Here is a 13,540-nt window from a genome sequence, read left to right as displayed (position 1 = left end):
AAAGTGGGCAGAAATAAACGTTAGCCAACGGTCCTTTTTGGTATTAGACCGTTGGCAACGGGCTGTAGCCCGTTAAGGACTTAACGGGTTGTAGCGGGTTCGGTTACCCGTTAAAAAAAGTGGACGTTACAAGCCCGCCCCCCGCCCAACCCGCGCTATAGTCTACAGTAACGGGCTGGACCGGGCTGACCCGGGTTGAACCGGGTTGTTAGCGGGTCAGCCCGGCCCGATTAACACCTCTATATATATGGTAGACGGTTGAATCTCCTTGATATATAAGGGAAAATTCTAGTAAAGTGAAATAGGAATTCGAAAGTTGTTTTAGGTCATAGGTAGACAGAAGTTTGATCACTCGAGAACTCAAGTATCAACGGTTGAAATTTCATATACAGAGGGCTCAACAAAGGATGACCACCCAAGCTAACAAGCATAGATCCGATCGACAGTTCAAGGAAGGTGATTGTCCCATTTCTCAAAATTGTCAGCCAAATACTACGACCCCTATCGAATTTTACAGAAAATTGGAATGGTCGCTTACAAGCTCTCACTGCCTACCCAACTTCTCATTCACCCCACATTCCATGTATCCCAGCTTAAACCTTGCCGCAAGTTGCCAGAAAAGATTTCCCACCCTCCGGTCATCGATATAGCCAGCCCATATCGTCCTCAACCCCAGCAAATTTTGGACAGACGTTTGGTGCAGAAGGGAAACAAAGCAATTGCACAAGTGTTGGTACAATGGGAACACACCACACCGGAACAAGCCACTTGGGAAGACTATCACTGTCTGAGGACCAAGTTTCCTACTTTCCTTCCTTGAGGACAAGGAAGATTTCAACAAGGGGGATCTGATACGAGTTTGCGTCGATAGTACATGACGCTTAGAAGGCAGTACTCGATAGTTGAGTTAGTTAAGAAGGTGACTGAAGGTAGGTTTCGTAAATATCAGTCTAGCCCTATTAAGTTTTAAGTTACTAGTTTTTGTAATTACATATTGACCCCTATAATTTCCTTACCCTATATACGAAAGGTCCTAGTGTCCAATTAGGGAAAGTGTAGGTGAGGAATCTTCTCTCTCATCTATATATTGTAATTATATACACCAATGGGAATAATGTGTTTGGGTACAATTACGAAATTGCCCTCTGCAGCAAGCAGGCATGTTGATGATACAGCCACCTCGCTGTTGCTTCTAATATAATCTAAATTATCCTTTTCAGTGCAGAATTGTTGAGAAGAATATACTCTTTTGCCCTAGTTAGCTTCTTCTTCTTTCTTGGTCTTCCTTCATTTTTCCTTCATTTCCGCACCTTTTCTTTATTTTTAGTGTTCCATTGCCTCAAATCGTATCATATTTCAAGCAAGTTCTTTCTCCTCTTCTGTCTGTTTTGCGTTTTTGCACTATTGTCAGCCTTCAGAGACATGGGCAGACCTCTGGCCGTGTTATTTCACGCAACTTCTCTCTCCTCTTCCTCTTTTCCGTTTTTGTACCATTCTCAGCCTTCACAGACATGCACAGACCTTTGCCCGTACTATTTCACGCAAGTTCTCTCTCCACGCGCGTTTTGGCGAGTCTCAGTACTCATAGCTCATTCCATGCTTCACAATTCGTAAAATCTCAAAGCCACAGTCTCACTTACGCCTTTTAGGGAATCTTTCTTAATTCAAATTCAAATCTAGCCTTATATCACTTCACGTAAGGCCGAGCTTCACCAAAATGATATGAGGTTTTCGTCTCTACTCTTTAATTTTTTCTGACCAGCCTTCAAATCGACTATTGAACCAGCCGCAACTCTATTATCCTAGCAGAACCCTAGTTTTAAATTTCTTTCCCTTCGGCCTCTGTTGTTCTTTAGATATGACAGTCCTAGGTCGTATTTTGCTCGTTTCGGTTGCGGAGTAGCTGATCTGAGACCCGTGAAGTAGACCTCCTTCTCCAAGTTTGCTGCGTAACAGAGGTCAATTTCTTTTGTTTTTTCTCTGTTTTATCTGTTCTATGTTGATGTTGATGTTTCAATGCTTGTTTTCGAAGTGCTATTAGTTTCACTGTGTCTCACGCTTAAATATTCAATTTAGGGGTTGCTTATGGATAAAGGAAAATTTACGGACGAAGCCAGGCATATTCAACAACTAATCTCTACTAAGAGAGATGTATGCCTCCCAGCAAGGAGATATTTGGTTAATGAGTTAAGTCTTCGCCAAAAAAACTACATGCCTCTAACTGATTGGAAACCCAAATGCGGTGCTCGGAAACTCAACTATAGAGTGGCTGACACAACATTGACTGAATGTCGACTCATTTCGGATACACGAATAGTACTTAGGTAAGTTTTTATATTTATTTATTTCTTCTTTTTTTCATACTAATTTACGTTTAGGCTATTTCATACTAATTTATTTATTTCTTCTTTTTTTCATACTAAATTCTTAAAAACGAAATTATACATTATGTGTTGCTAATAATTAGTTACTCTTTTTGAATTTGAATTAAGTCATTTTTTTTATGAAACAATTTTTTTAAATATATTTAAAATTATATTTCTATTTTACGCTTAACGCCATCTTTCAAGTTTGACACTCAGAATCATCTAGTTATAACTACCATGGCTATAATTTCATCCGACAATATTCTTTTACCGATAAGAAATTCAACTATTATGCTAATAAAGACATTACTGCAGAGATTGAGGAATATTCCTTTAGAAATGCAAGGCAAGTCTTGTACTAATATGGAGGCGTTGTGCGATAGAAGTAGAGATAGAAATTATTGAGAAATGTTATCATATGTAAATGAATTTATTTATTATTTTATGGTGGATTATCAATATATAGTAATTTGTGGAATAGACTTCTAATTCATACTGAATGATGTATTTTGATTATTCCAATCATCATGTAACAATAACTGATTATGCTAGATAATAATATATGCTTTGGTATAACTATATATGTAAAATTAATTTAAATATTTAATATGTATGTTTCATATTTTAATTAAATAAAATAAAGTAATAAAAGTATCTTACGACAAATATTTAAGTTTATTTTTCTTTTTAAAATGATTATAAGACCTTTGTACTGTCCTTTTTGGTAATTTGACACTCAAAAGCACTTTTTAGAAAGATTGACCAAACACAATTTGTTTATCAAATGTTACAAAAAATACTTCTTAAATGAATTGGCCAAACACAAATTGCTTTTTTTCAAAAGTACTTTCGGAAAAAGTAATTCTGAAAAAAAGTACTTTTCAAAATAAGCAGATTTTGGCAGCTTGGCCAAACGGACTCTAAGTTCTCATCCCCTTCTTATCTTTATCCTTAGCTACCTTTACGTTCCAGTGTTTCTTATTGTTTTTCAGTTGTTTGAATGTTATGTTGTTATCCGAATTTGTAATTGAGTTCTACTTCATATTGATATACTAGGCGAGGTGATGCTCATGCTAAGCATGGGCCCAATATGTGATTGTTCTTTTTTCCCCTCCTTATATTGTACTTTTATGTGTTTTAAGTACGAAGTTTCAACACTTTTTAGAAGTTCAAGTGTAAAACCTTGAGATTAATCCTATTTAAGATTAGCTAGATAAGAAGATTAACATTTCCTTTTGTTGATGTTTCACAAGATATGCAATCGGAAAGTTGAAAATGAGTCACTTAATGAAAGATTGTTCATATAACAAAAGGTTAAAGCAGACCGTTTTTAAATTTTCTTGAAACTAAGGACAGGTGTAGGCCAAACGTTAAAGATGTGTTTTATTATTGATTGAAAAGTTTGATTAAATATATCTTAAAGAATTTATAATCCATAAAAGTCGTCTTCATTTGCATATTTAAACTAATTAGATTGAGTTTGGCTTTAAATTTGTGTTTTTGCTTCTAAATTTTGGTTTTAGGCTTAGTTATCAATAAATTGGTTTAGTGTTATCTACGGATTTCAAACTTATAGTAGGTCAAATAAAGCGTAGAGATCAAATGTGCATAATAGTTTAGCAATAGTAGCTATTTACCTCCATTTGAGTGTGTATTAGAGAGATCCAACTTATTATGTTGAAATGATTTAATGAATTGAAAACATACATTAATAAATTATATTAAACAATACAATTTTATGTGCATATATGTGTCATGTTCTATCGATTTGGTATAAACACTCATGTAAGTAAGTTCCTTATTCATCAAAATTCTTGGTATGAAAAAGTCTTTTATTTACATTATTTTGTTTTGTAGCTGGCGGATTTTCTATTATTTAAATTTCTCAAGTTATAATGAGTAAGACACTTTTGTATTCGAATTTGGTTTGAGATTAATTTTGAATAATTATTTTGTAGAAAAGAATATTAATAAAAATACAAAACAATGTAAAATCTCTATTTGAAGGAAAATTAATAAAATTAAATAAAAAAATTTGCCATTGAGAAAAATAACATTGCATAATCATTTTAAAAATTTAAAAGGGCCTTGATTGCAATTTCAGATAAACCTAAGCTATTTTCGCTTGAAAAATAGGCACAATTTCCCCTTGGTTTTCTTCTTCTAATCTATTTTGGTCAAATCAATTTTTTTATCCTTTTGAATTAAACTAAAAATTTTGTAGGTTAACATATCCACCCGCTTGCAAATCCATATTCTCCAACATTTCACTTCTCTCCGTATACCTAAACTTTATGCTTTGATCAGATAGTTCCATCGTTTGATATCTTTTCAACTTGAAAGGTAATTCAGATTTTCTTGGTTATTGCACAAAAATAATTTTTCTAAGTAAATTTATTTGGATTCTAGTGTTTTATTAGATTAGTTTATGTAGTTTTGCTGAGTTGATCTTATTAGATTCTATTCCTATGGCTACACAAAATCTGCTTTTCTATTGTCAAGCTTCGCTCCTTTTTTTTCTCTCGTTTTTTTTTTTGGTAACTAAATATTTTTATTTATCACCAAAAGGTCTTTACAAATCGTAGCTTAACTATCACAGATAGCTAGCCATTCAGTCATTCTCTGATGCAACTAGATTCTAAAAGTATTGACTATATCTCTAGTTTTTGCTACTGCTCTAATACTACAAATACAAGCAATTTCTCTAGCTATTGATTCACTAGTTCTATATGTTTTCTCAAAAATTCTCATATTTCTCTCTATCCATATGCTATGAACATATTCTGTGTATATCATCTTCAATATCTGTGCAGTCCGACTCTTTCCTTTAGCTCTTCTAATTGTCTCCTGTTGATGCTGCTGCCTATCACTTGTGTTCATTATCTTGCCATGAGTCCACTGATTCACTATGTGCCAGATATCTTTAGCAAAGGTGCATTCCCAGAAAGGATGCTTATGTGTTTCTGCTGCATTTCCACACATAACACATTGTGTATCAATTGCCATACCCCATTTTACTAACCTGTCAGTAGTTAGTAATCTGCCCTGAAGTTGTAACCATAGAGTGAACTTTGCTTTAGGACGAGCTGCATTGTTAAACATCATGTCCTTCCATGGCACTCTTGTTTCATCTCCAATCATCTGAATATATATCTGCTTTGTGATGCTTCTTTCTTGCTTGAATTTCCACTGTCTTCCTTCAAAGATTGTCCTGGCTTCCATAGTTTTCCTTGTCATCCAGCATGCTTGTTGTGGGATTGTCATTGTTTCTATTGCTTGGTCCTTGATGTAATATGTATGGATCCATTTTATCCATAGCTTGTCTTTTTTTTGAGCAAGATCCCAAAAGTTCTTTGCAATAGCTGCTTTGTTCCATTTCTGTAGATTTGCTAACCCCAGACCTCCAATGCTCTTTGGTGCACATACTCTTTCCCATGATACTAGAGCTTTTTTGGTGATAGTATTGTACCCAAACCATATGTAACTGCGACAGTAGGCATCAATTGTTTTCAGGACTTTGGTGGGCAGTACAAAGATTTGAGCCCAATAAGCTTGGACTCCAAATAAAACAGTCTGCACCAGTTGAACTCTTCCTCCATAGGATAACTTCTTTGCTGTCCATGCAGAGATCTTTGCCACAATCTTCTCTATAAGTGGTTGCCATTGGACTAGAGATAGCTTCTTGGTGGATAATGGGACCCCTAGATATTTAAAAGGTAGTTCCCCTTCAATCAATCCCAGCTCTTGTAACATTCTTTCTCTATCTTCTCTATTCACACCACCAAAATAGATTGAGCTTTTTGCCAGATTTGCCTTGAGTCCTGAAGCAGCTGAGAACTGGTTGAAGCATTGTTGGACAGTGACTACTGATGATAAATCTCCTCTAGCAAAGAGTAACAGATCATCAACAAAGCATAAGTGTGTGATTGCTAACTTTGAACATCTGGGATGGTAGTGGAACTCTGCCTTCTTTGTCATTTCTTTTAGACTCCTACTCAGGTACTCCATTGCTATAGCAAATAAGAATGGAGACATAGGATCTCCCTGTCTAAGACCTTTAGCAGCATTGAAAGGAATTGAGGTCTCACCATTTATCAGAATAGTATAGCTTACTGTTTTCATACATTCAAGGATCCAATTGATAAATTGATTGGGGAATCCCAATTCTCCTAACACTTGTTCCAGATATATCCACTCCACCGAATCATAAGCTTTTTGGAGGTCTATTTTGATCATGCATCTTGGTGAGATGTGTTTCCTAGTATAAGTTTTCACAAGCTCATGAGCTAGAATAATGCTGTCTCCAATTTTCCTTCCTGGTATGAAACTTGCCCGTGATTCACTTATTATAGTAGCAATGACTTTTTGAATCCTTGCTGCTATAACCTTTGAGATCAATTTGTACAAAATAGTGCAGCAGGCTATTGGTCTATATTCCTTCACAGTTCTGGGATTGTCATTCTTTGGCAATGATGTGATAGCTGTACAGTTTATGGCTTTATACATCCTCCTGTACTGAAAAACTCCAAAACTGCAGCACAAACCTCTTCCTTGATGATCCCCCATGCTTTCTTGAAGAAGGTAGCATTATATCCATCTATCCCAGGAGCTTTATCTTCACCAATTGACTCAAGGCCTTGTTGGATTTCCTCTTCTGTCACTGGAGCTATCAGATCTAGCTTTTGTTGCTGATTCAGAACAGGTCCTCCTTTCATATTCAACTTGTTTATAGCTGGCAGTTCCTTTGCACAGGATCCTATTAAGGATTTATAAAATTTTACAATCTCCTCCTGAATTTCCTTTGGGTCTGTAAGGTTCTCATTCTCTAATGAAGTGATTTCCTTAATAGTTTTTCTCTGACTTCTGTCCTTGACCACTGCTGAAAAATATTTTGTGTTTGAATCCCCTAGTTGGATCTATTTGGCTCTTGACTTTTGCTTCATGATGTTCTCCTCTATCAAAGTCCATTTTTCCAGGATCTGCAGACTGTTCTTTTCCTGTTCCACCAACTCTTCTGTGCATTTTAATGTCAGCTGTTTCTGGATCCATACTAACTCACTTCTTGCATTGTCTATCCTCTGTGTTATGTTTCTGAACTCCTCATTATTCAATTGCTTGAATAATGGTTTTAATGCCTTCAACTTCATCCATACATCTTGCATCTTCCATCTTGACAGCTTTTGTTGCCATGTTTGCTTCACTATATGTTGAAACTTGCTATGATCTGCCCAAGTGTTGAAGAATCTGAATGGTATTTTTATGTCTCTCTGATTTGTGTGTAGCTCAAACACCATTGGATTATGGTCTGAAATTAATGGAACATCATATTCCATCACTAAGTGCCCCCACTCCATCATCCATTCATGGTTGCCAAACGCCCTATCTAGTCTGCTATAGATTCTTTCCCTGCTTTGCTGTTTGTTACTCCAGGTATAGTAGTCCCCTGTCCATCTCACCTCATTAAGTAGGAGGTCATGAATGCAATCATTGAAGTCTTTAATCTCACCATATTATACTTGATTCCCATTGAGCCTGTCTTGAGGATATAACACAGCATTAAAATCTCCAACAACTAACCATGGCATATTTATTCCTTGGGCCAGAGTTTTAAGCGTTTCCCATACCCTTTTCCTTTCCTCACATGTATTATAACCATAGATTACAGTTATAACACAAGTCTTCTTTGATGCTATTGTATTGACTTGACAATGGAGTAACTGAGCCTCTTCTTTCAATTTATTCACAGTATATAGTCTACTATCCCATAATAGCCAAACTCTTCCATTTACTGCACTCCTGTAATTATTCAGAAATTCCCAGTTAGTTACCACATTAGTAGCCACATTTGTTGCATTATGCTCCTTGACTTTAGTTTCTATTATTCCAGCTAAAGTAATATGTTTAGTTTTTATATAATTTCTCAGTTCCTTCTGCTTATACTTCTTATTTACTCCCCTTATATTCCAAAACAGCCACTTCATTTGTTACAAACTGGTTCCTCCCCCTTTGTCAGGGGGTGCAGACTTTGATCCACCTTGAGCTCTGTTCAACACAGCAAAGACATTCTTAGTTGGCACTGAGCATAATATTGGAAACTCCTGTAGATTGAGTTCTGGAACCATGTTTTTCCCTTTATCAGGTGTTTCAATATCAGTCCTCTCCCTTTGTTTCTGCTCCTGAATCATAGCTGCTGCTTGTTTCTCTTCCATTTGTTTGTGATTGTCATCTGTTTCATTGCTTCTAACTTTTGTTCCAGCTACCTGATTGTCTCCATTTTTGTTGTCTTGCTGTTCCTTTGGTTGTTCTTTTGTCACCCATCTCTGCACTATTCTTTTGTGCCCATCCTGTTTAGCTGGTTGTTCATCATTCTTTCTCTGGTCCTTTGGACATTCATGACCAATAACTTGACATTTCTCACAAAATAATGGTTTCCAGTCATATAGAACAATCTGTGGAAATACTCTGCCCTTTGGATCTGTTACTTCAATTTGATCAGGTAATGATTTTGTCACATTAACTTCCACTAGCATCCGAGCATATGACACTCGCTTTTGCTTGGCAGTGCATTCATCTGCATACATTGGTATCCCAATAGCACTTGATATCCTACTTAGTAAATTTATCCCCCAACAATTCATAGGCAATTTTGGCAGCTTGATCCATATTGGTATCTCAGTAGGAAATTCATTATCAAAATCAAATTCCGGAGTCCATGGCTTCAGAATGATTGGTCTGCTATTGATAGTGTATGGTCCTGAGCATAGGATTTCTTTCATATCATCAACTGATTGGAATTTGATGATGAAATAACCCTCCTCATGCATGAACAACTCTGGGCTTGCAATTTTGTTCCACTTTAGATCTATATATCTGCTCATTGCATTATACCCAGGGCAATCCCCAATTACATAAGCAATTAAGGCTCCTTTCCATTTTTCAGTCTCCCGTTCTACTTCCTCTTTCTCCAATTGAACAACTACTTTGCCATCTACTAATTGAGGAGCAATATAAGATAAGGCCATACCGTTTTCTACAGATCTGTTGTTCACAAATAGACTCAACCATTTTTGAGTTGGTTGTTGTACTGTAGCTTGTATCACTGTTCCATTGGGTTCCTGAGCTTGCACTTCCTCGATTTGCTTCGATTCTACTCTAACTGCTTCTTCCACTTCTTTCAACTTCAATTGTGCCGGATCTGGGCTCAATTGAAGTTTTTTTAGCAACTGTTACTCCATTAGACGACGATCCTACCTCATTTTGCATCAGCTCACTCATTTGCACAGGTGTTACTTGATTTAGTTCTCCTTCTGTATTTTCCGGTTGCCTGCGTCCTCCAACTGAGCTTCCAAAAGTGACTACTGGTAGCTTCCTAGGTCTGCCGCGTCCTCTTCCCCGTCCGCGACCTCGTCCTCCTGCCATGGTTTTCACACCGGCGTCACTTTTGATGTTTCTCCTTTTACATTTATGTTTCTCTAATAGATAGTTTCGACATACAGCAGAAACGAACATCATGTTCGTCTCTTTTAAGCTCTAAAGTCTTCTCTTTCTTATATCCTAACAGTAAATATATTTTTCGTTTCACAGTAAATAAAACAAATAGCGAATAATTTTAGCTAGTACAATTATGAGCTTTCTAGTGATAAAGATATCCAAGATTAAGATGAAGACATGGCCATTCATCCTTCAAGCTTATTTCTTGAATTATATGAGGAAAGCTGAATAGGCTATCATAGAGAAAACTAAAAAGAACAAACAATAGATAAGGCTAAAAAGAACAAATATAAGCAAAATAGTAATGCCTGGTCAACATAAGGCTGCAACTTGAGTGACATGTGAAAAGGAGGCTAATGTGGGGTCTACATTTTCGTCCAAAAATGTGTAAGCAAGCAGCATGAAGTACAACAGGCCTAAAGCATCTAAAGTTACCAAAATAGCCCGGGACAACCCTAAGCTCCTCTAACTCCCCCTTATTAATAGTAGGAAAGTAAAGAGTTTGTCTATTTGTTGCATTACATTAAAAAGTCTATCAACATGTGTAGTTGGAACGTTATGCTATTCTAACATTACTAGTTTACTGCTATTTAACTATCAAACTAACATACTAGTTCAATAATATTTTCGAATCTTTGCAGGGGTATACTGAAATTCTTTTTCAAGCTATTTGAGGAGGATAAAGCTACTACACAAAACATTGACATACATAATTTTCTAGTCGCACCTCAAACTTTGAAGATAGTGACAGTTGATGTAACCTTCGTCGACTACTCTCCTTCTGCTCGTAGTACTAGCATAGTCCAGTTGACAAAAATCATTAAGAAATTTGTTGGAGAAAATGATTTACCAAAAGATGTGATCCACCTGTTAGATTACCTTCAAACACATGAATCTCCTCGGTAAGAATCTTTTTTAATTATGTGTTACTAACTTTTGATTTGAAATATTTTGTATTTGTGCTATCTTCCAGTATTTGGATTTAAAATAGGGAAAAAGGCCAAATTTGTCCCTATACTGTATAGGGACAAATTTGACCTTTTTCCCTTTAAAATACGCCTTTCACTTCATTTCTTCAAAAGTAAATGACTATTGTTTTTTGCAGTTCCAGGGAGGAGGTGGTATTACTACACCCCTGTACATATGCAAACTGCACATTAGCTGCATTCCTCACTTACATCCATAGTTTGTACTCTTGCGCTGTTAAGAAAAGAAATCAGGCTGTGTTGTATAATTTCCGAGCGATAGCTCAGCATATGACACGACCCACCTTACCAAGGATACTGGTTGATCCAAGTAGTAACCTGTGGAAAAGCAGGTACGACGATACTGCAAACCGTAATATGCATAATCCAGACTTTGGAGGACCTTTGGGTGTAATGATTTTCATGAGACATGGACTGGTGCACGAAGATGTCAAACAAGAGAAGGCGGTATGCGTTAGTACTTTTTTAAATGTAGTGAATTTTTCAATATATTCTCATATCTATGACATAGTTAAAGTATTTCCTTATACCAGAAAAATCCCCGTACACTTGATGCTGTGGAAAATGACCTTTACGTCTTTTTTCCCACATATGTTCCAAATTTTGTGAGGTACATGATCGAGCTTAACCTTTTTAGAGGTAACAATAATGTTTCTGTTCTTTTTTGATGGATATATTTGTAAACACTCTGTTTTTGGTTTAAGATTTAATGGTCTTGTTGTTATTATATTTAGAAAAGTTGTCTCCTGCAGGGTGTTGGATGTCGTAGATTGGGAAGTTCATGATAAGTGTTCTTTAAAGCAGAGGTATTTTACTTTATAAATTGGGTTCCTTTTTTTTTTTTTTTTTTTTTTGTTTTTGGTTGCTTATGCAGATTAATGTTCTAATGAAAATGATATAATTTCATAGCAAATAAAGTTCACGCTAAACGATGAGAACTGAGCCAGAGTAATCTTAAAATTTGCATTGTTGGAACAACACTGAATCTTTGTTTTTCCCCTCTTCATAGACGATGAAATGTAAGTTTGTTGCATCATTCCAGAATCTAGGTAGTTCATGTATAGGATTTGAATTTGTAATTGATGGACGATGATGATGGCGGGCCTGCCCTCTTATATTTAACAAACCAATGTTTGAATTGTTGAGAAATTTCCAAGTGATTTAGCAAAAGAAAAGTTCTAGTACATATGTCGATAGGATCATCTTGGTTTAGAAGTTTGGACTGTTCAGAAATTTTCAAGTTATTTAGCAAAGAAAAAAATTCTAGTATAGGTTGCCATGATCAGCTTGGTTTATACTTCCATTCTTCTTCCTTTTCCGGTGGAAGTGACAGATTGCGGTTCCTTTTTTTGGCTTGCTATCCCCATCATGATTAATCTTGGCACATGATCCATTTTTATTTTTTGAGCCTGTGCAACCATTGTTCTCTTATTAACGATTTTCTACAGAGATGCTTCAGAGTTGGATTTTCAATTTTGTATAGTCTTGTTGGCCTGTTTCTGAATGGCCTTTCCACTCTACAAAGTGAACTCTATAATGATCAATATTCTGGTATATACTAATTCCCAAAGGAAAATCTTAATGCGGTGATGAGGGGTTACATAAAATATTATTATTACATTAGGTCATGTTGCTGTCATTTGAAATGTGCATTTGATGTGATTTGATCCTGCTTGTTTGATTGTCATTGATGCAGAAATGCCTTTTCTAGCAGATTTGTGAATCATGATAATCTCAAGAAAACAGATTGTCTGGGGACTGAAAGTAGTTTTGCAGACGAATTTTGTATTCAGTTGTGGTTACAAATATGCACTCTAGTACTTCGCATTTGATAATATTGCAGATATGATGCATGACGGATGTCAGAGAGTAAGAGTGAAGTGTGATATCCTAGCTGTCTAGTAGCATGGGATTACTTTTTTTGGTCTATATTAGTAATCAAGATATAATGCTTGACTTTGTCTCAAAAACTCAAAAGCAGTCTTATCTTAGCCCTTAATCTTCGACTCGTGGCAGGAAAAAGATATTTTCAGATTTCACTTGTTTGAGACTATACCACTCTTGAAAGCATCTAATGTACTTAGTATTCTTTGTCTTGTTAAAAAAGTGTTCATTTTAATCTTTTTTTATGCCGAGTTACTTGTGGAAAACACTTGAGTATGCTTAAGAAAATGGTTCATCGGAGCCTCTGGAAAATCAGAAGCATTCATATTTTGAAGTGGTGGTTTAGCTTAGTCTTGGAATAGCCTCAGGTATGAAACTTGAAGATGATATGTTTGCTAGGAAAGAACTTTGATAAAAAAACTTGTTTTCGGGCTCCGTGAGTTAGAGGGCCAACATTTTTGGGGACAATTCATAGATTGCCATATTTAGAGAATTTTTGGGGACAATTCATAGATTGCCATATTTAGAGATTAGTTAGTATTTATTTTGTTTTGAAATTTTAAACTAAAAAACTTTAACTTCAAAACAATTCAAGATATTTTCTTCCCGAAAAAAGTAATTTCAAGTAAATTTACTTTTATTTGTAAGGGTACGGTTGTATACTTATAAATACACTAGTCTCTCGCCGCCGCGTGCGTTGCACGTGTATTCCGAGAAGGGACAAATCCAGCGTTATGGTTGAGCATAATTTATGAGCAAAAATTCACTAAAATTGTAATAAATGGTAATATGAATCCATAACTTTTAAAACAT

At 35.8% G+C, this 13,540-nt stretch overlaps 1 protein-coding gene across 3 annotated transcripts; it reads left to right on the top strand.

Annotated features, from left to right (window-relative positions):
- The first annotated feature begins 1,235 nt into the window (after positions 1–1,235).
- Positions 1,236–12,949, top strand: LOC109219554. 3 transcript variants are annotated; one of them, XM_019384014.1, is made up of 7 exons: positions 1,236–1,958; positions 2,077–2,324; positions 10,499–10,759; positions 10,963–11,290; positions 11,377–11,482; positions 11,596–11,649; positions 12,558–12,949. In XM_019384014.1, the coding sequence occupies exons 2-6, from the start codon at positions 2,086–2,088 to the stop codon at positions 11,610–11,612; spliced, it is 951 nt and encodes a 316-aa protein (XP_019239559.1). In that variant the 5' UTR covers positions 1,236–1,958; positions 2,077–2,085; the 3' UTR covers positions 11,613–11,649; positions 12,558–12,949. The 3 variants fall into 3 exon arrangements, with proteins under 3 accessions (XP_019239559.1, XP_019239560.1, XP_019239558.1); XM_019384015.1 differs by having other exon boundaries at positions 12,555–12,949; XM_019384013.1 differs by having other exon boundaries at positions 12,540–12,949.
- Positions 12,950–13,540: the final 591 nt, after the last annotated feature.

Source organism: Nicotiana attenuata, unplaced genomic scaffold, assembly GCF_001879085.1.
Source record: "Nicotiana attenuata strain UT unplaced genomic scaffold, NIATTr2, whole genome shotgun sequence".
In the NCBI taxonomy this organism is placed as follows: Eukaryota; Viridiplantae; Streptophyta; class Magnoliopsida; order Solanales; family Solanaceae; genus Nicotiana; species Nicotiana attenuata.
Note: the sequence above shows the minus strand (reverse complement) of the source record. Positions and strands in the feature narration are given on the sequence as shown.

Coding starts and splice junctions, on each gene's coding strand:
- LOC109219554 (XM_019384014.1), top strand. CDS start 2,086: ATGGATAAAGGAAAATTTACGGACGAAGCCAGGCATATTCAACAACTA. Junction 2,325..10,498: donor GATACACGAATAGTACTTAG/GTAAGTTTTTAT, acceptor GAATCTTTGCAG/GGGTATACTGAAATTCTTTT. Junction 10,760..10,962: donor CAAACACATGAATCTCCTCG/GTAAGAATCTTT, acceptor TGTTTTTTGCAG/TTCCAGGGAGGAGGTGGTAT.